At 42.9% G+C, this 22,336-nt stretch overlaps 1 protein-coding gene across 3 annotated transcripts in view; it reads left to right on the top strand.

The window, feature by feature from the left end:
• Positions 1–752: 752 nt before the first annotated feature.
• Positions 753–22,336, top strand: part of MIA3 (MIA SH3 domain ER export factor 3) — a 28,012-nt gene continuing 6,428 nt past the window's right edge. The window contains exons 1-15 of one of the 3 annotated variants that reach the window (XM_071425444.1): positions 753–946; positions 1,626–1,759; positions 6,905–6,991; positions 8,613–11,553; positions 12,476–12,769; positions 14,429–14,490; positions 15,592–15,723; positions 16,937–16,958; positions 19,025–19,113; positions 19,240–19,317; positions 19,411–19,521; positions 20,321–20,392; positions 20,598–20,702; positions 21,890–22,012; positions 22,116–22,233. In XM_071425444.1, coding sequence (XP_071281545.1) covers positions 796–946; positions 1,626–1,759; positions 6,905–6,991; positions 8,613–11,553; positions 12,476–12,769; positions 14,429–14,490; positions 15,592–15,723; positions 16,937–16,958; positions 19,025–19,113; positions 19,240–19,317; positions 19,411–19,521; positions 20,321–20,392; positions 20,598–20,702; positions 21,890–22,012; positions 22,116–22,233 — 4,519 coding nt within the window. In that variant the 5' untranslated portion in view covers positions 753–795. The remainder of the gene's footprint in view (positions 947–1,625; positions 1,760–6,904; positions 6,992–8,612; positions 11,554–12,475; positions 12,770–14,428; positions 14,491–15,591; positions 15,724–16,936; positions 16,959–19,024; positions 19,114–19,239; positions 19,318–19,410; positions 19,522–20,320; positions 20,393–20,597; positions 20,703–21,889; positions 22,013–22,115; positions 22,234–22,336) is intronic. The other 2 variants (XM_071425428.1, XM_071425435.1) reach the window with 2 other exon arrangements.

The following is a 22,336-nucleotide window of genomic DNA, read 5'->3' as shown; positions in this document are numbered from 1 at the left end:
CGTGCTGAACAAATAACATGGGTCTGAAAAGGAAAAGAGAGGTTTTGTTCATCTGCATTGAGACTTCTGCTGTCATTTTGCCATTTTAGATCTCTAAGGCAATATTAAGGTGATGGATGTGAAGAAAAGGTAAATACTTGTAAGCAGCACATATTTCGGCTTGCAAACACTCAACACTTAAAATGTACCATTAAGTGGAAGCTGCAGCTACAGAAGGGCAAGGATAGGCCTGTCGGGGAATCCTGCGCTTTTGGCTGCTCGCTGTGAAACCCCGCACTTTCCCCAGTGGGATCACGGCTGAATGAGCTCCTCCGTCCGCTGCACCGCAGGTGTAACCTCAAACTGTCGGAGGTCACCAGGAGAGTGGCGGCTGCTTCTTCCCAGCAGAGATAAGAACTGCTCGGCGGGGCAGGAAGGAGAGCAGCCAAGTGCTTGTTCGGATGTGTCGTGTCCTTACAGGGCGGCAGCTACAACCTTTCTGTAGGTTCTTGCTACTCCTGCGATCCTCATCTAGAGAAACCCGCACAAATAAGGGGCAGGACCTTCCTTATTTTCTGGCCTGCGAAGCGGGAAAGGTAGCCGGACTCCTGCTCGGCGCAGCGGTCGGTGGTGCTGCCGCCTCCGGATCGGGATCCTGCAGCTGGCAGGGAGTGAGGGAGAGTCCGTGCGCTACCCTCCTCCCGCGGCGGGGCTGGGCTTGTCCCTCCCCCGCCACATCGCCCTCCCGCTGGCGTTGCTGACGTGTCTACTCCCTCCTTCCCAAGCCGGCTCCCTCCCTCCGCGGCGCTCGCCGACATGGCTGCAGCCGCGCTGCCGGAGCCCCGGCTGCTGCTCGCCCTGTTGCTGCTGCTGCCGCCGCCTCCGAGCCCGCGCTGCGCCGCCGCCGCGCCCGACCTGGGCCGCCGCTTCGCCGAGCGCAAGCGCTGCGCCGACCTCGAGTGCAGCAGTGAGTGGGGGCGGCGGGCACGGCCCCGGCGAGGGAGTTGTGGGCGAAGATGCCTCCCGGAGGCTCTTCCCTAAGCTCCTTCCTTCCGCCGGCTCTGGCACGGAAACTGGGGGGAATCGGGGAAACGGGAACGCGACGCCCACGCGCGCCGTCCCTCTCTACTCGGCCAAGTTTTCAGATCCCCGCTGCTCCCTGTGTGGTTTTCTCCCCCGCCTGCAGAGCTCTCTCGTGATAAACCCGCTGTCTGGGTGTTCTCTGGGATAATTTCGGGACCGGTTCGCTGGGACACAGATGTCGTCTTTCTGATTTAACATTAATAATGAGCTTCATAGCTCACCCCTGACGTGTAGTTCTCCCGTGCTTTGTCAAACCCTTGTCTTGACTAGAATGCTTGCTTTACTTTTTTAGCTATAGCTTGCCTTTTTTTTTCTTTTTTTTTAGTTATAACTTGGCTTGTTTGTGTTAGTTATAGCTAAAAATTTCTTAGTTGTATTTTCAATTTAGTTGTATTTTTATTAATTTATTAGTTATACTTTCAATTTACTTTCTTATCTCTTGACCCAATCTAGAAAATAGCAAAGTGATGCATGCGAGGTCTTGTTTACTGCCAGTTAGCAAAGACACTTTTCATGTAAATTATTTTTAAAGTCATACTCTTCTCTTTGTTTTCTTTGGACAGTGTTAATGTGCCGAGGGAAGGCCATGCGAGATTTTAAAGGTCCGGATTGTCGCTTTGTAAATTTTAAGAAGGGAGAAGCAGTGTATGTATATTATAAACTAATAGGAGAATCCACTGAGCTTTGGGCTGGAAGCGTAAGTACTGTAGAGCATTTCTTCTGTTTGCTCTTCTTGGTAATCTGTTTTCATTTGTTTTGCCTTGTAAGAGAATGCTTGGAGTTTTGAACATGGCTAAGTAACACAGAGAATGCTGCTTTGTCATGAGGCCGGTGGGAAATAGGATGAGGTTTGATCAAACCTGAGTGCTGTGAAAAATGGGCAACTCTAATGTGTCTAAAAACTGTTAGAAAACTGCCTTTGTGTTGAAAACCTCCTATTGCATCACTGTCAGTGGTGGTGGCTACAGGGCCACCTGGAAGCTAAGCCTCCCTTCCCATTTAGGGAGGCTTAAGCCTGTCCTTGTGTTTTCCCATGACGTGGTCTCATCCTGCACTCTGTAATCCTACTAAAGATCACTGCATGTGCATGATTTAATAGTGCTTCTCATCCTAATATTCATCTGACTTCTTCCCCTTTTTATCTATGCTGCATGCAGAGTTGGAGGAAAAATAAGTAGTAAAACTAGAAAGAATTAGGGTAAATTTGATTTCTAAAAAGTCTGTCTCTCTTAGCTCTGCTGTAGCTTGCAGAGTAGTGGCCTTGCCTGAGTCATCATCCTTGGACAATCTGAGAGGCTTCTGCTAATGGGGAAGGAACATCCCCATACTTGCAGTTACTTCATAGAAAGCTCCTCTCGACTTTCATAAGCACCTTATTTGCCTGGCAGAGGCAGAACTGAGATATCATGGAGGAAGAGCAGTTTCTCTGGGCTTCCATTGAAAGTCTTGGCAATCCAGAAGTTGCTTAGACCTAGTCAATGTTGCTTCCTCCTCATGTTTCCCCTACATCCTTTTTAGTGTCTAAATTGTTTACTTCAACCTCTTTTCTTAGTCTAGTTTTCTACAAAGGATAAACAATTTTGACAGTGGTCTCGGGTGCTTGAAACCACACCTGGGTGTTGACTGTGGGGCCAGTGGTTTAGTGAAAATCAGGATGTATCTGTAACCACTTCAGGCTGGGCGTGGACTGCCAAGCTCTCAGTGGGAGCTGAATCCAATTAAAACGATGCAGAAGTGAACAGAAAAACTGAACCGTGTGGTTAAAGAAGAGTTAATAATTCTATCATGCTGGTAATTCCCTTCTGACATGTACTGTACCATAAATAATCTGGGTAATTAGTTGGTATAGGTTTCCAGGGCTGCCAGTTCTTGAGATGCAGAGTAGCAACATGGGGCTAATTTTGCATCCTCTAACAAGGCATAATGTGGGCTGCAAGATCAGACAACAGGTTAAGGTAATTGCTGAGTTAATATTCAGTTTAATTATTCACTGATAGGCAGCTCATGCAACAGTTAGGTGTGTCTCCAAGTTAAAAGGATGTTTGCTTTGAGTTTAAAGTAAAAGCTGCAGTTGGCAGGTTGGAAAGAATTGCCAAGCTCCATTTTATTTGTTGTCATTTTTCAACTGTGTTACACGATTTTCCATGCTCCTTTTAGGGCAGTGCTGCCAGACTGATTCCTTTTGGTTGGTGGCTATAACCTTTATTTCTTTTATCCCTCTTGGATTGACTGCTGCTGCATTAATCATAACACTGCAACAACCAGCATGGAAGCACTGCAGCAGGGTCAGAGGTGCCTGCCTTTCCATTTTGAGTAGGGCACTGGCACAGCTGCCCCTGACTCACGTATAGCACTGGGGTCTCTCCTGTGTCGTGACTTTCTGTGTCAGATTTGGCTGGGCAGCCTGATTTCCTGTGTCAGATTTAACTGGGCAGCCTGATTTCCTGTGTCAGATTTGGCTGGGCAGCCTGATTTCTCATGCCAGGTTTGGCTGGGCAGCTTGATTTATGCAGGCCAGCCATGCCTGCTGTGTGAAGTCTTGGAGCCAGGGGGAAGCTGCTGCTTGCTAATTAAAACCAGGCTACCTAGTGAGGTCTGCCATCAAAAGAATTCCAATGCCATGGAAGGCATACTCCTTCTTCCATGGCCCTTTTGGGATCTCATTGCATGACTTCATGTGGGCTTTGTGTGCATTATTTGATCCCATCCATGTACCATGCTGCCTTTTTCCATTCCCCAAAGTTTTTTTGGGAGAGGATTTATTAGTGCGGAATAGAAGCTATGAAATCAAGGGCTAACTGGAGTTCTGATTGTCAGTTGTGAGCAGAGGTCAGGGGAATATGTGTATGAGAAGCTTCAACTAATGCAACCTGGGGCTTATTTCAAACAAGTTGTAAATACAGATTCTAATTCCAAAATCAATTTGAAGGAGCCATGAGAAATACAATAGTATTTCTGACCTGAAGGGAGATGATCTGATAAGAAAAGGAGCCTTTCACCAAGGCTGAAAAATCTATAGCAGTTGGGACTAGGCTTTATTTGCCTTTGCTTTTCTAATTCACTCCACCCTTTCCGAGCCATTGTTGATTTTTTTTTTTTCCTTGTGCCAGCAAACACGTTGTATTTTGACAAAATAGCTCCTTTATTTTGTGATGCCAGTCTTGAATACTAAATTGCTTACAGAGCACACACTGTGTTCACTGGATATTTTACATGTGAAAAAATTCTGGAACTCAGCTGTAATAAGTATACTGTGCATTATATGGCCTGTAGTTTTTAGCAGAGCTCTCTAAACCTCAATAGTAAAGCAAAGCCAAATGCTTGGAAAATACTCTGACCATTATTTAATAGTCATTTTATGTTATGAATTTCATTAATACATCAGTTGCAAGAAAATGCTTGATTTTTTCCCCCAAAGCCAAAAGATAGAGCATATCAGGTGCTCTTGTTCTCTGCACAGTGTTCTGCTGTAAATCAGTCTCCTCTTCAGTATCAATCTTGTGTTGCTTACACCACCAAGTTGTTGTATAGACTCCTGTGCATTTTTCCTGTATTTTGACCTCACTTTAGCAGGGTCCAAAACTCCAGAAGTACTTCAGATCATTCAAAGTAAAACATGCTGCTTTTTCACAGAACATTTTGTCAAAGACACTTTAAGGTTGTTATTTTATCTTATGGCAAAGAGATGAACTTAATACTTTTGATTCAAGGTTGAAAAAACCATTTCTGGCCTCATATTACAAGAAATAGACTTAACTGCAGATTGTGGCTTCTTTGTGTTGTTTTTTGTTTTGGTTTTGTTTGTTTGTTTTCAAACCTTGTATATAGGTTAGTAGAAAAGAAGACAGGATGGATAAAATTAAGTAAAACAGGAAGACAATATTTCTGGAGAACTCAGAGGGTCAGGGCAATACTGTGTTTTCTTACCACTGCCAATGCTCAGAAGGTGCAAACCAGCTCTTCTTTGCCCTGTGTTCTGAAGTTTTAGTTACCTGTGCTTTAGGGATGTGGGCTTTAAAATTAAAAAGATTTGAACATCATCTTCCCCAGCTGTCTGTTTTTTGATAGATAATGTGAGAGTGTCGCTTCTTGGTTAGTGAATCTGCAGCAGCTGCCTGTGACATGTGGGCACCAGGGGGGGCAGATGCTGTACACACAGCCACGTGTTTTGTCCATGCACAACTTTTTAGTTGGGAAGAGAGTGGTTATTTCTCCCTTATACACTCGGCATTGATAGTGCCTTTCCTCTGTCGTGTCTGTAGAGAATGAATGTTTGTTTTATTTGCACAATGAGGCATTTTTTTTCCCCTCACAAGAGAGGACTTGTAAGGAGAGAAGCAGATGAAATTTTGAGCAGGCAGATCCCATATGGCTTATAAACCACAGAAGTGGCAAACTGGGTCACTACAGAGGACGTGAATGGTCAGCAGCTTGGATTGCAATAAAGGAGTTTCAAATTGTGATCCCTGATTATAATGGTTGTTACAGAGATTAGTCTGTAAGGTGGCTTTGAAGCTCTTAACTTTTGTTTTCAGTAAGATAATTAAAAACTAGAGTTGAAGTTTAGAGAGAGAAATAAGCCAATTTACAATTAAACTCTAGTGTACAACTCAAAGACAAGCTTTTGATGTGACTTGTCTAAGTGAATTTCCCATTCCCATTGGTAACTCCCAATAGTAAACATAATTCCCAGTAATAATCATGCATACATGATCTGTTTTCAGTAAGAGAGCAATATGTGTTTACAAAAGGTGGGGAGGGAACAGTGTGGGGTTTCTTAATACATGTGTAACTAACTTCAGAGGTATCAACTATGCAAGGTAAGATCTGAATGAGAAGTAGTTTAAAAAGGAAGTCCTGTAATGTATCAGTTTGTACTTTGTTTTGCATATCAAAACAAATACCTCCAAAAATTATTAGGACATATTATTTACTAGATACTAATTTCTTCTTTTTTTTCTCTTTTTTTAATACCACTTTTTTTTTTCCCAGATATTTTGGTTGTCTAGGAACTTTGTACCTTTCTAGATGTTTCCACCAGACTCTAATTACCTCAATTATCTAATCAGTGTAGTGATTGCATGCTATTAATATTGGCTTCTTGACAGCCATTCTCAGAACTCTTAAGTGTGAGCATTACTCTGTGTAGATCATATCTGGTGAGTGATAAAAAAGATTCTTGTCTTCCACTGTTTGCCTTGCCTTAGCACATTGAAAATCACCATTCTGTGACTGATTTTTTTGCTTGTGTCAGGCACTGAAGAGAAACAATGCATTCACAGAGGAGGGGGGGGTATATTTTCCACACAGGTTTTTAAATGATTAATTGTGCATTTTAAAATTATGCAATTTTGCATTTCCCTACAATCTGCTTTAAGAATTTTTTTCCATAAGTTACAAGGTGAGAGTATTTTGGGCTATAATATTGTGCGTGGATGTAAATCTTATTAGTCAAAGATCCTCTTCTGCTTGCTACTTGAGAAAATCCTTGAGGTGTGTGTGGTGCCTCTGGTGCCTTCACAATAGCAGTTAAAGCAATTGAGTCAGAAGGCCTGGGATTTATTCCCAGCTCTCCTAATAATTTGTTATAAGTCAGGCTTTAAAACATGAACAGTGAAACTTAAACTAGCTTCACAAGGCTGTTGTGAAATGTAAAACCTCAGTGAAAACTCTGGCATAAACCAAGCATCACTGGTCTTCTTTTATTTACTGCGTTAAACTTCATTTAGAATACTTGAGAGTCAGTTCAACATATTTGCTAGTGGTGTCTGCAGTTTTTTACATAGTCACGTCATTTCTAAACCTTCTTTACTGTTTTTCATTCATGTTTGTTCTTTTGCAGGTTGGAAGTGATTTTGGATATTTTCCAAAAGATTTACTTGAAATAAATCATAACTATTCCAATGAGGAGCTAGAATTACCAACAGATGTAAGTCTTACTTGTTTTGGTTTTTTTTCTTCAGTTGGGGTTTTACTGTTTCTTACCTCGGCATTCAGTAAAATTCCCAAGAAAGAAATTTGGAATACTAGTGATTTTTAGTACTTTTTGTTAGTAAGCAGCTACATACTTGCAGAGGTGCACATGTATGTATGGGGGGTAGAATGTTTGTGCAGCTCTGTATGTGGATGGGTGTGAAAGCATCAACCCAAAATGTGGGCGTTGACCTTTCTTTTCTCAAATGTTACAGTTTTCTTCTAAAGAAATCTGTTTGGATTGAACTCTATGCATCCTGATAGCTGGCTTGTGGATAGGCCTTCTGGTGTGTAATCAAAATGGCTCCTTTTCCCAAACTTTCCAAGTTTAAAATACTGTCAGAAGCAAACAAAACTGGGTACACTCAGCCCTTTGATTCTGGAATTGGTCCTGCAACCCTTTCACACGACTGGCCTTCATGCACTAATAGCAGCAACTCTAGAGTTGTGTCAGTAAAGCCTTTTTGAGGCTGTAGCTTTAGGTGTGCTTGCAGCACAGAAAGCCGAGTGAATCCTGCATCCAAGGTAGCAGGGCAAGGGAGGGTATTCTGCCCCTCTGCTCTGCTCTGCTCTGCTCTGCTCTGCTCTGCTCTGGTAAGACCCCACCTGCAGTGTTGCATCTGGCTCTGGGGTCCCCAGCACAGGAAGGACATCAGCGTCTTGGAATGAGTCCAGAGGAGGCCACCAAGGTGATTTGAAGGATGGAGCACCTTTCCTATGAGGAAAGGCTGAGAGATACGGGATTGTTTAGCCTGGAAAAGAGAAGGCTCCAAAGAGACCTAATTGCAGCCTTCCAGTACCTGAAGGGAGCCTACAAGAAAGATGGAGAGGGACTTCTTATAAGAGCATGTAGTGACAGTACTATAAGGGGGAATGGCTTCAAACTGAAAGAGAGCAGGTTTAGATTAGATATTAGGAAGAAATTCTTTGGAGGTACTGAAAGAATTTACCCAGAGAAGTCGTGGATGCCCCATCCCTGGAAGTGTTCACGGGCAGGATGGATGGGGCTCTGGTCTAGAGCTACCTGGTCTAGTGGAAGATGTCCCTGCCCATGGCAGGGGGTTGGACCTTGATGACCTTTAAACCCTTTTCAACCCAAGGCCATTCTATGGTTCTATGAAATTGTGTCTCACACTGCTTCTATTTATTTTTCAGAAACTGCGTGACAGACAGGGAGCTCCTGCTTGGAGGACTTGGTCCTTTAAGGGGACACCAGTTAACAGAAGTTGTGACACACAAGCTTAGCAACATTTGTGTTCTTCTGTTCACTGGCATTCAGCAATAGACTTGTTCTTCATTCAGTGCATATGGTGATGAGTGTAGTGTAAAACTGCCACCTCCATTGCTGCCTTACACTTTGTTCCTGCAAAACCTCTTTATTTAGGTTTTTTATGAGTCCTTGGGCAAAACCTCCACTGATTTCAATTAGAGCTTTGGTTAAGGAGTCAAGGGGTTAGTTCTATGTGATTAACATAATTTACTTTGCTGCTGCATCTCTCTTTAAGTAGGTAAATGTTTTTGGTCTCATTACTGCTATAAATAAAATAATATTTTTTGCTTGTTGTTTTTCATTTCAGGAAACAGACTTTGTTTGCTTTGATGGAGGAAGGGATGACTTTGATAATTATAATGTGGATGAACTTCTGAAGTCATTGCAAGAGACAATAGCAAATGAAGGGGAAAATGAATCGAGTGATCCAGAGACAAAACCAGCTGAAGGAATTGAGAAGGATAAGGAGGCTGAACAGACTGATAGAGGAAAGTCCCTTGGTGCTTTGGAGACAGACAATCTTGAGCAAAGCGATGAAGAAGAAAAGGAAAACCTTGTTTTGACAGACAAAGTTGACAATTCTCATACAGAAGGAACTGAAAATACTGGGGAAGACTCCAGTGTCAGTAGTCACAAAGAAAACTCTCAGGGAGATCAAATTGCATATGAGCACTTGAAAGGAATGCTACATGGAAAATTAAAAGGGCTAGAAAGTGAAAATACAAAAAACACTAGTATTCCTCAGGGTGAAACCAGCCAACTTGACCAAGAGAATGAAGTCAATGCCTATACCCTTTTAAACAAAGAGCTCTCTGTGAACTTAAAAACAAAATTTGGTTCAACTGCTGATGCTATTGTATCAGATGATGAAGTGACTCGCCTTGTAACATCACTGGAAGATGATTTAAACGAAGATTTGAGCATTAATCCTCACAATGAAGAGAAGGAGCCAGAGTTTGCAGATCAGTCGGCAGAAATCCCTGTGCTGTCTTTTATGGCAGAGGATGAAATTACATCCCCTGTGGATTTAGAAGATGATGGAAACAATGACGTGGAGTCACAATATCACAAACCCGATGAAGGTGCAAAGGGTGCTACAAAGCTAAATAACCAAAGAGACAATGGGGAGGAATGTGATTCAGATGCATTAATTCTTAAGGATGCCTTCAGTAAGAGCAGGAACTCGGGTGGCAGTGTAAGTGTAGGCAGATCTGAATCTAAACAAACAGAAGAGAAACAGGAGGAGGTGGTGCTAATTAGTAAAAGAGAAGCACCAGCAACAACTCAGCCTGAGGATCTCTCCAAACAGCTCCTTGGAAAGGAACCTGTGGGTACGGGTGATCTGGGTTCAAAAGAAAAGGCCAACAAAACTGAACAGTTGGAAGAGCAGCTCACTGATGGAACAGAGTCACATTCTGCAGCACTGAAAGGTATAGCTGTGCCTGATCCTCACGCTTTGCCTAGTCCAGGCAGTGCTCTGGAGTCCAAATCATTTCTTAAAAACAAGGAAGATGCTTCAGAACTATTTGATGATGATATCAATAAAAGTCCTGAAAGAGTTCCACTTGCTTCAATAGAGAAAAGTGAGAAACAGTTTGAGGACAATACCTCGGAGGAGTCCTTGGAAAGTGATTTAAAGTACAAAAGACCATGGGAGAAAACAATGGAGAAGGGAGGAGCTGAGAACAAGCCTCCAGTTGATGTTTCAGCCAGACCAGTGGAAGAAGTAAAAAATGTATCTCAAGATGACCTAGGGGATACTGACCTCTTGAGACAGAAAGTGGAGCATGAAATGCCTGTTGTGGAAAAACAACTTCTCAAACATGAAGAAGATTTAAAACAAATAGGGAAAATTGATCATGAAAATAAAAATCCTTCCTCTTCTAACAAAGAACTGGAAATAAAAAAGAGAAAGCTGAAAGAAACCCCTGCAGAGGAAGGAGACCCAAGCTATAGTGGAGCTGTTGAGCAACCTAGGCCATGGGAAAATGAGACTGAGTATTCAGAGGCAGATGTGAATGAAAAACTTTCAAGAAATCCTGGCAAGATGCCAGTGTTTAAAGAAAGCACTGAGAAAAGTTCCCCTGAAGAAAAATCAAAAAGCGCCACAGAGAACACTAATACAGATAATCTTACTCATCAAGGAACTGCTCATCCTGAGGGTGCAGGATCAGACAGAAATCTTGGCAAAGATTTGGCTAACGAAACAACACAAAGAGCAGAATTGCAATCTGAAGAGCCACATGCTGAAGATGACCCTGACCTGAAACAAGTGGATGATGAGCTACTGGAAGATGAGAATGCAGCAAGTGCAAAGTTGTCACAAGCAAGGGCTGCAAATGCCCAGGGTAATACACTAGGTGGTGAAAATACAAATCCTGAATTAGAAGGACTCAGTGAAGCTGTTTCAGGAACCCCAAATCCTACTTACAAAACAGGAGAAGAAACAAACTCATTCCCTAAGGAGGATAAAACAATCAGCATGCAAAATGCAAGCGGGATTTGGAACAAAGAAATTGACATATCAGTAAGAAAAGATGCTAAATTGGATGAGATGCAACATGTCACGGAAGCTGATGAGGAGTCTTCTGAACCTGAGGAACTATCAGCTGTGGACGAACATAATTTCCAATCTCCTCACACAGAAGAGAGCAATGACCTTGACCAAAGGACAGATCATCTCCCAGAGGGCATTTCACAGAAAGACTCAAAGGAGGTGCAAAATTTAGGGCAAACAAGAAATGACCACCAGCAATCTGCATCTGTCCCCAGCCCTGCAGACAGCTCAGAAGCCACCAGTGACATGGTAACAGACTTCAGTGAGTCTGTGAAGCAGCTCTCAATAATGAGAGAGTTCCTGGATGAAAAGCGCGTGATGCGCCTACAGAAGTACCTTGGGCTCCAACACGTGGTAAGGGTTGAAGCCATGTTCCACGACATGAAAGTGGAGATGGAGCTTGCTCGGAAGTCGAGCCAGAATAATGAAGATATAGAGAAAGCTCTGGATGAGATACTGGAGTTTTCAGAATCGAGCATTATGGATGTTGTAGGAAAAGTTCTGGATTCCAGGGTAGCAGAAAATAAGGAGGAGGTGGTGAAGGAGATGGATTTGTATGATGAGGAGAGTGCACTGATGGATGATATTCAAGAGTTAATATATTCATTAAGAAGTAAATATTCATCTGCTGGTGAGAGTGTTGCACTTGCTTCTCCTCCAGAACAGGAAGATGACCAGCTGCACATTGAAGGTAGGATGTTAAGCCAGTTAATAAATAGATGAAATGGAAGTAAAACCCTGTCTCAAGCAACACTAACACAGAGAAACTTTAAGAAGAGGGTGAGTGAGTAGAATCGAAAGAGGTCTTGTGCAATAACCTGGGATTTTGCTTATTTTTAATGCATATTTTTAGCATTGTGATGAGAGTGGCTCAGGGACAAATCCTAAGAGAAGGTATTGAGTTCAGCCTACCTGTTCTTATGGACCGAGTTCTGTATAAGATAAGTGAGATCCATGCATGGATATGGTCATAAGGAGCCATTCAGGACAAGTCTGTACCTCCTTAAGAAACAGGGATTCACATATACTAATCTGCAGAATTTTCTGGAGGGCTTTTTTTTCCCCTGAACTAATTATCACCTGATTGTGAGAGATCTGGAGATTAATGCAAAGTTCAGGTATTAAATCCAGGCACCTAAAGTCTTGTATGTCCTTATAATCATATTTTTGCCCACATTCATAAAAGAGTGCATAAGTAGCAATAACAAACAAACATCTTTTGATTGGGCAAGAACCAGAGGTAGGGTCTTTTGCAAACTTACTGGGTTTTCTATTAGTGTGCAAGAGGTTAAGATACACTTTTAGTCAGGCTCCTCTTACAGTAGTACATGTTAAGTATGCGATTTTTGATAAGATTACGAATGATGCAAATATTTCACCTTGCAGTGTTTCACTGCAAGATCAGTGGTTGATATCTTGCATGAATTTCATATAGACATTTAATTAGATGTTACTGAAAGTTGATTGAGAATATACTGGAAGCAATATACAAGCTGAAATATTTAAAAAGTGTCAAGAAAGCTTGGTTACATGCAGCATTTCACTGAAGGTAGCTGTGAGTAAGTAATACACATTATCTCAGTGCTTAATTCATATCTCCTTGTCTGTCACAGATGGTGCAAAAGAGGCTGAATATGATAGTGTTTCCACTAGAAACCCAAATACCATTGATGAGGGCAATCAGGAATTTCCTACTCAGCAGCTCATTGAAGATAAGAGGCCAGAGCAGCCTGTTGAGGAGGAGGAGGAGAGGGCTGTCAGTGTTCCACCTGAGCATGAAGAGGCCAACTTCTCAGATAATGGAGAAGCTGAAGAAGGGTATGATAGTGAAAGAGGATCACTCCTGGAAGATACTTCCTTTGGGTCAGTTGATTCAGGAGAGAGTGCCAGCGAACACATTGCTGAAGGTAACCATTTGGGATTGGCTTATTTTGTTCTTTTGCTCTTGAAGACATGCATGGTTTAAAGGATTTTTAGGCAAATAGCAGGAGTTTTCATTGGTACTTTCATTTTATGTTGCTGTAATCCTCATGGCTTTCCCTGATTGGTGACAGTCCCTCTAGTGGCAGTACTGTATTGCTGTACAATATTATGTACAATTACTGTACAGATTTAGCACAGCAGTTTTCTATTATGATTTGCAATGCAGGAAAAAGGAAAGTGCTCTTGTGAGTGTCAGAGTTAGAGCTCTTTGGACTGTGTCTCAGTATGACTGGCTTGTGGACTGTGTCTCAGGATGGTAGTGGAGAAAGAGCAGAAATCCCTGGAGGCACGCCATCAGCCCAGGTTTCATCCTCTTTTGCAGGGATTGACAGCCTAAAGGTCACTTTCTATAGACAGGACAGCCCACAAAATAGTGTGCCCTCTTTTTTAGCCCATGTCTCTGGGCCATATTACTTTCCAGGAAAGGTGGTGTGTAGCTTCCCCCTCAGGCAGCTCAATAATTACTCTGTGTGTTAGAGTAGGAGAAATGTTTGGCTCCCTCTGGCTGAGGCCTTACCCCTCTGGAGCTAGAGTGCTGTCTCATCATTATGCCAAGGAGGGATCCTGTTGCTGTCATCTTTTCTGGCTCTGTTTTGACTTTGACTGTATTCTCAGTGCTACTCTCAGTTTGCTGTTCTGCCTTCACTTCTGATTATGCTTAATAATTCTCTCTCCACTGAGCATTTAGGAAAAATCCAGGCACATCTTCTTTAGCTTTTGTACATTGCTGAGGTGCTGTACCATCTCCAGGGCCAAGTGCTTTTGAGCAGCTTCTAAGATCTGAAGGAAGCTCTAGGTTGAATGCCAAGAAAATTAAGGAATTTTAAATGGCTAGTGGATAACCTATTGGTTAAGCAGTCAGATGTTCAGCTGTATTTTAGACCATTTTCCGTTTTTTCCTTAAATGTAGTTAAATGCTGCTTGGCAGGAATTCTTAGGAGGGCTGGTAGAAGTGTTGGGAAGTAACAAGGTGGACAATGGTAGAATGGCTGGTCACAACTGCTGTTCCGTGGTGTGACAACAGGCTGGGCAGGTGGCTGTGGAATCTGCTGGCCAAGACGTGTGGCAGAAGGAGCAAGAGGAGAGGGCAGTATTCAGGCCAGGGCAGAGCTGGAGATGGTTTAAAGCTTTTGCCATACTTACAGAGTACTGACAGAGTTCAGGAGTGTTTGACGTGGTGTCATTCTTGGGGATATCCTGTGCAGGGCCAGGAGTTGGACTTGACAGTCCTTTGTGGGTCCCTTCTAACTTAGAATATTCTGTGGTTCTGTGAACACTGCTGGGAACTAATCGGAAGGATTCGCGGTTAGGAATTTAAGAGTGTCTGCTGCTCTGATTCACGGCTGGAGGAGCTGGGTGTTGTGCTCTGCCTGAGGCAGCCTCGGCACCGTGTCACCGCACAGACGTGTCCTGTCCTGCGGCACCCCTCCTAACTCGGCCGGTGGAATATCAGCGCACTTCCCAAGGGCTCGCTGCCTCTTTCCCCAGTGCTCCGGCGCACCCGGGGCCGTCCTCCAGCGCGGTGGCCGAGGAGGCTCCCGTGTGGCCCCTTGAGGTGACGCCGCTCCCCTTTCGCCCTGCAGGTGCCGATGCGGGCGCCGCCTGGCGGGGGACCCTGGGCGAGGCGCGGGAGCTGCTGCGGCGGGTGAGTGGCGGCGGCGCGCGCCTTGTGACGCGGCGAGGGCGGGGAAGCCGCGAGGGGTGGGGCCTAAGGGAGGGAGGGCTGACGTGTGCCTGGCGCTCCCGGGCCGCCATGGATCCCGCGGGCGGCAGCGGGTGGCCGGTGGAGGAGCCCTCGGGGCGGCGGAGGCTGTTGCAGGTGAGGGCAGGGGAACGGCGGCGGGCGCGGCGGAGGTGTTTCGGCGGCCCGACCCGGGCGGTGACACACCTGGGGGCGGGTCCCTGAGGCGGTCACCCCGGCGTACCGCGCCGTGAGGGCGGCTGGCATTCCGCGCCCCCAGCCCGTAATGTGGGGCAATCCCGCGGGAGAGGAGGCGGCCGCTGGCGTCAGGGATCGCTGCCGGCCTCCCCGGATGGCGGGGAGAGCTCGCCCCCCGGCCGGACTCTGCAGGGGCAGGTGTGCGTTCTCCTTTCTGTTCCCCCCTCTGCCGGCTGTGGAGAAGGTAGGGAGAGAGAGGGTAAGTAGGAGGAAAGGAAGGGAGAAGGCAGCGGCTTCCGTGTGGCTCGCACACTTTGTTCTCTGAGCGCCATGCCATGTCACTGTGAGCCCCTTAACCTGTACCAAGCATTCGCACCTTCCCCAGGTGCTCTCTGACCTCCAGATAGAGGAGGAGACTCACGGCATATGACCCTCTGACAGGGGCAGCAGCTGGGAGAAGATCTGAGCTATTTGCACTGCATTGGTACAGACATCCAGATGTAAAACTGTTTGGGTTTTTTTTCTATAGTTTTCCATCCATATAGCTTTATTTGGAAACAGGTCAAATAACTACCAGTACTATCTAATGCAAATTGTGCACATCAGTGTGTACTTATTTTGGTGCGGCTCTTTTTTGCCAGCAGACTGTCACTATCAGGTGTCCTGGTACTTGAGAGTTTTGCACTGAAATATGAGCACTAGGCTGCTCTGAGGTTTTCTTAATTTTCAGTTGGCAGAAAAATGGCAAGAAACCTTCAGATAGTTCTCTGGTTTTATGAGGGGAATAAAAGCACCTGTCAGACTGCTTGTTTTACCCCCCTATTTAATGAAAACGCACTCATAGCTGTCACTGCTGTTGGTTTGCAGTTGGTCGCCACGCTGCCTGAGGAAATGCGTCCTGGGCCTGATTTCCATGGACTTCCATGGGAACCCGTTATTATAACTGCCTTAGTGGGAATTGTCACACTTGCTATATTTTTCTGGAGAACCTGCCTTTCAGTGAGTATACTTCATGCTTGCAAGCCCGCTGATGTTTCACCATCTGAATGGTCCTTTGTATGGTTAAACTGTTTCAGCATTACTGAAGTCAAAGCGATATGTAGTCTTTTGTGTTTTACTTTTTCTGTTTAGAGCATTGATGGGAGCTAAATGCTGGGCTGAATAGCTAAAGTAAGTTGCAGTACTAAGAAGCATTTTCTATAAGCTGGTAATTGAAGATTGCTTAGTAAGACATAATTTCGAAAGCAACATAGAGGAGTATGATGTAAATAAAGAATGCTGTGGAAAGGGTCAGCATATCTTTGAAATGAGAAGGTGCATAAATGTGTTGTTTGCTATATCCAAAACAAATAGACTTCATGTTGTCTAGCTGCTTGCAGGTAGTGCATTTAGAAACCTAAAAACATGATATTAATTCTCATTGGAGAGCCTCTTCCATTTGTCCTCATTCCTACATGGATAATTTTCTGTGCAACAAAAAGTCTATCACCAATTCTTAACTATAGCAGTGCTTTTCCTTGGGAGCTGAGAGATGAGAATCAAATAGGCAAATTTATTTTACAGCTGTACAGTTTAGTCATGATATGCTCTAGAAATCTGTGGAATGCTTCATATTTGCCTGACACAAATAAACTAAAACTGCATCTTTTCTGTAACGATAGTTTTTTTTCCCTTGCTTAGTTTTGGTATTGAGTACACTGGGTCAGTTTCAAATGCAAAAACCAGTGTTAATAGAACAGTGTACAAAATCTTCTGAAAGTCATCTCTTATGGAGGTTAATTTCGAAACAAGCACCTGTCACGTGCTTTAGAGAGTACACAACTGGGATTCAAGTTTTTTTTTTTTTGTGTGTGTTTGCAAGGGTTTTTTTTTCCTGCTTGCCAGTTTGTGGTTTGATACAAAATGGCTTAATACAAAATGGCTTCATTTTCTGCGCAAATTATCAGTGGGCAGTTACTGGTGTCCCTTTAGTGAGTGAGTAAACAGACCTTTACTAAGGCTCTGAGCAGGGCTTTAGCCTGGGAGCTTTTATTAGAAAGCAGCTTAAGCTCGTTTGTAGTGTTACTCAACACTCATTGGCAGTGATAGATGTGTTTTCCATATGCTGCTTTAACCTGCATGGAAGTGGTCACTTTTTTCCATAGGGAATATTAATAACATTTTTCACTTATCACTTTTTATGGCTAATCTTTTTGTTTGTTCTCTTCTGTAGGTAAAGAGTAGAATATATCAAGGTAAGTTTCTTCAGCGTAGTTGATGCTTGGGCATTAGTTTTGAATATTTATACTGTTTCAGAGGACCCAGTATCCATCTTCACTCCCTTTCAAGGAGAATGCTCAGTCCAAGGTTACACTGTAAACTTGGCCAGTAAATTATACTTAGTTGAATCTGAGGGTTTAAATTTTGCCTTTTATAATGCTTTGATCAGGAGAAACAATGCAATTTGCACCTGTAAAATAAAGGTCAAGGAAAATCTCCACTTTGCTCAACATAAATGTGAACGACTGGTTCATGGGGCAGAATTTGTTTTGGTTTTCTGACCAGAACTGGGTCTGCCTTTGCTTGCTGTTTGCTCAGAAAGTAGGAGCTGGTTCCTTTTGTTTTTTGGATTGAGGGGAGCCTGAAACTGGCTGTTGTGCAGTTGCAAAGAGACACTCTTAAATGTAGATCTGAATATGCAGGCATTCCTGTGGCCAGCACATCACTTTTTACATGAGTTTTTCTCTGGCTTCAGGTTTATAAAATTAAGTGTACTGAATAGAAAAAAAAATTCAAAGTAGGGTGATTGTTGGAATTCATAATTGAATAAAAAATGCAAATTGGAAGAGTTGTCTTCATACAAAGTCTGTCTCTTCCTCCCTCACATTTTACTTACCAGTCATTTCTCTCTAGTTTCATTGTGGTTATACTGCAGTTTCCTTCAATACAGCGTAGAATTAATGGCTGAAGAAAGCCCATCTTAGATCTCTGTGGTGATTTCTGTAGTGCAGGAAGAATATTGGTATTGGTGGTGCAGAAATTACTTAGCAGCCTTCCCTAAAAAATCAAGGAACATGGATTTAATTCCACCACCCAAATACTCTTCTCTTTGATGCTGTATAGAAACTACTAAAGATCAGAACCAGTAGATATTCTTCAAGCGTGATACAGGCCACATTGTTATTAACATCTTTATCCAAAATAGAGGAATGCTAACAGTGACAAAAATGCTTTAAAACATAGCATAATGCTTTTAAACTCCAAACATAGCAAAAACTCCAAACAAACAAAACATAGCAAAAATGGTTTTAAACTCCTAACTTACATTTGGAGTCCCAAGGATAAAAATGTATTACGCTCTCTTAATGACAGTAGTAAAATTGGGAGGCCAAGCTAATGCAGGGATTGCTGCTTCCCTTAAACTACTGAGAGCTATCTTGAACCTTGGCAGCCACTTGCTGTCTCTCTTTTCCCAGAGTGGGAAAGGCCTGGAATTCACTGTCCTAGGAGCCCTCATGTGGGAGGGAAAGGAGGAGTAGCAGTTGCCATTGCACTCTGTGGGATGCAGTTGGAACAACCAGTACTCCTTGTTGTGCTGCAGAGATTGCTGTGAAGCAAATGGTGCTTGAGGCAGTCAGATCCAGGTCAAGGTGGCTTAGGACTTGAAAAACAACAACAACTGGGTGTTTTTTAAATAACTTGCAATAAAATAATTGAAGTATGTTAATGATTTTCATTTAATCCTAAGAGTTGGTTGGTGGCTTGTTTAGGGTGAAAAGCTAATAATACATGCCTGAAGGCTGCTGCTTGGTCACAGCCCTTTTGAGGTCTAAGCAGAGCAGCTCCTTAAGACCTACTGATGCTGTCTCCCAGTTGTCTCTGTTCTGTTCCTAGTAGATCTTTCAGAGCTTTCATCCTCTTACTGTTGCTGATGAAACATTCAGCTTCAATAGAGCAGAAAGGTGGTTGTTAGGGAAGGTGTTGGATCTCCCTGTCTGAGACTGCTCTGAGATCTTCACTGTCAACACACCTCAGGTGTGTGTAGCCAGCACCTCACTTTGCTCTGGGTTCTGGGAGCAGCCTCTGTGAAGTGGATGCAGGAACTTTGTGCTTTGTGTTAGCTTTACTGTCTTGTTTTCAATTCTAACTTCAAGTGAAAGCTGGAGATGCAGAAAGGGCTGACTGCCAAGGAGTTAATACTCTCCTGATTTATTCTTTAGTTATTACTTGAAAACATTCCTTGAAGTGGTAGTAATGATAGCTGGGTTTTTTTCCCCAGTGTATGAAGTATAGTTACTTTAAGCTTTCTTTTTCTTCCTAGTGACTGAAGAACAACTTGCTGAAAAGATTAAAAACCTTCTGCAAGAAAAAACAGAAATCTTAGAAAAGCTGTCAGAATACGATCAAAAGGTATTGCTCTAAGTTGTCCTTTGTTTCTTAATTTTCTATTATTGCTTTAATTACACAGTCAATGCAACATCTTATAATACATTATGTTGACAATTTCCTCAGTTGTGTGTGGTTGTTTGTGTTTAGATAAAGGAAGCGAAGGAATCTGTGAAAGTAACCCAAGAACAAAAAGACATTCTCTCAGATGAAACTGCAGGGCTTAAGGTAAGAGAAAGTTAACTGTCTCTGTACTGAAAGCAGCAATACAAATAAAAATAGTTTGCTTTAGGTTGGTCTTTTACACTTTTTTTTTTTAAGGACACTGTAAAAGAATTGGAAGAAGCAAATCAGCAGCTAGATAACAAAGTGAAAAATCTGCACACCATGCTTGAAACAGAGAGAAAAAAGAATGAGAAGAAACAGAAAAAGGTTAGAACAATTACACTTGTGTCTTACGTTGTCATTAGCTTGACACGCCCTAAAAGCTGGTCATGACCTGATGGGTTAGATAGAAGAAGAACAAACAAGGTGACCCACCTACAAAAAGAGAGATTAAATGAAATTTTAGGTTTATCCCAAGATCAAAGGATTAGTCTGTTGATTTATTTTGTTTGGGGTTTTTTGGGGTTTGGGGGGGTTTTTTTTAAGATCTTGATGGACTTGTGTGGTTATGTGCTTTCACATACAAACAGATTCATTCAAGTCATGGGCTAGTCTAATACTTCCTAGCTGGCCAGGAAGTTCCTTGGCAATATAAGCTGAAGGCTTCGATTTGGGAAGAGAAATTTTCTTGTACTCAGAGCAGCATTTAGTTCTACAGTAAGTGTGAAGATCTCTGAACTGTCTCTCTTTCTTGTTGTCCAGAGATATTTTCTCTTTCTTCATTTTAAAGCCCGATTTCCTGTATCAACAAGCTCTTTGGTCTTGTTTTGGTCAAAGGTTGCTGCTAATGATAGCAGTTCCTCTCGTTGTGGACTGCACAGGGAACTTCTTGGCCACAGACAGGCAGAGTTAGGGGAAGAAGTTCATTTGAATTTGCTGAGTGTTTCTATTCCTTACCTTGTCGATAAGGTAGTGCTATGTTGCTGCTAGCAAATGGATGCTTGAAATGGAAGTTTGTTCCTGTTTTGACTTTGCTTTTATGCTTCCAAAAGACATAGGTTAAATCATTACTCAGGCTGAGGTTTGTGCCAGGATAACAGTAAATCACTGCTCATCTTTTTCTTAGCTCTCTGAAACCCAGAAGTCCTTGGAGAAGCTTCAGGAAGCTATCACTATGCATTCTGCAGAGCTTTCAGAGGTAAAGAATTATTTACACCCCCTCAAGAGTCACAAGTTTTTGTACCAGGAAAATTCTTACCTATGGAATAGAAAATGCTGGCTTGGCAGATTGCAGGTTGTTTGTGCATATGTACCTTTTTCTTTTCCATTTAACCAGGTTTTTTGTAGCTGTTGCTCCACTATAGTTTGACTTTGTCTTCTTTTCCTTTTTCTTTTGTGTGTAGGTGCAGATAGCCCTTAATGAAGCTAAACTTAGTGAAGAAAAGGTGAAATCTGAGCTTCATCATGTGCAGGAAGAGAATGCTAGACTGAAAAAGAGCAAGGAGCAGGTAAGTTATGCCTGGGCCAGGCAATCTTGTCTTTCAAACAAAATATCTGGCTTTTATTCCTAGTTTTTTGAGTGTAGCCTCAGCAGGTCTCTGTTTTCTTAACATGGCAGAATTCCATGTTTTCTGTTGCCATGATAAAATTCAAATGCTTTGTGCCTGCTTGCACACGCTGTTTGTGCAGCTGAGCCACATCTCTGGTATGAATGCTTTGCCAGTTCCCCTGATGCAGTTTTTGTCAGCAAAGTCACAGAAAGTCTGTGCTGAGGTGGTTATCAAGGCATGATGGAAATATTGCCACTTGGAATCCAGGCTCAAGGAGGTAACGGTGAAGAATTGCCAGAAAGTGTGACTGTGTTCACAGGGGTCCCAGGATGAGGGAAGAGATGAGGATCTGATTCCATGTTTCAGAAGGCTTGATTTATTATTTTATGATATATATTACATTAAAACTATACTAAAAGAATAGAAGAAAGGATATCATCAGAAGGCTAGCTAAGAATAGAATAGCAAAGAATGATAACAAAGGTTTGTGGCTCGGCTCTCTGTCTGAGCTCTGAGCCATCTGGGCTGTGATTGGCCATTAATTACAAACATCCAACATGGGCCAATCACAGATCCACCTGTTGCATTCCACAGCAGCAGATAACCATTGTTTACGTTTTGTCCCTGAGGCCTCTCAGCTTCTCAGGAGGAAAAATCCTAAGGAAAGGATTTTTCATAAAAGATGTCTGCGACAAGAAAGTATTTCAGAAAGTAAAGGTAATGGGGAGGAGTTTTAGCCCTGGAATGTCAGGACAGTTCTTTTCCAAATGATTGTAAATATCTGTTTTCTTTCTTCATGTGGGAAGTATGTGGCTTTTTAAGGAATGTGTTGTGATTACCTCTGGATGGCAATTAATTTCCTCATATTTTGAGGTGTGTGAGCAGTTTGATATTGGGATGTTAGCTGAGAAAATGTCAGATTTCTAAAGCTACCTAATAATAAACTGCAGAAAGATTCCCAGCATCCAGTTCTGCCAGTGGATCAGCAATGAGCCTGATAATTGAAGTTTACCCTTTATCTGTGATAAAGGGTAAACCCATGGTGATCAGTTATCATCAGAGCTGGTAGTAAAGTAGACTTTAATTGCATACACCATGCACTAAAAATACAGCAAATAATCATCTTGCCTTTGTGCTTCATACAGCTGCTAAAAGAAGCTGAAGGTTGGAGTGAGAGGCATTCTGAGCTCCATGAGCAGATTCAACTGTATCAGAAATCTCAGAAGGACATAGAAGAGACACTTGCCTACAAAGAAAATGAAATTGAAGTAGGTTCTCTATAATCAGCTTGCTTTCAGTATTATGCATCATAAAATACTCTGTCATACTTCACAAAATGCAGGACAATTGAACCTTTGATTTCTTTACTAGGTTTTAACCAATTGCATTATGCAGCTGAAGCAGTTGGACATGGATTCAGAGGCCAAGAAGGATGACAGAGGGCATGAGTGGAGCCCAGAGGATGATCTGGCCAATGGAGAGTTGCCAGGTACGTTTATCCCACCTGAGGATCATGTGGTGCTGTGCTCATGGCATATTAGAGAGGGAACAAGAGGGATCCATGCATATAGAACTGCCAGCTTGAATCGTCA

Source organism: Agelaius tricolor, unplaced genomic scaffold (assembly GCF_023055355.1).
Source record: "Agelaius tricolor isolate 1412-34295 unplaced genomic scaffold, bAgeTri1.0.p SCAF_1, whole genome shotgun sequence".
Taxonomy (NCBI): Eukaryota; Metazoa; Chordata; class Aves; order Passeriformes; family Icteridae; genus Agelaius; species Agelaius tricolor.
The sequence above is the reverse complement of the archived record's forward strand: the minus strand, read 5'-3'. Positions and strand labels throughout refer to the sequence as shown.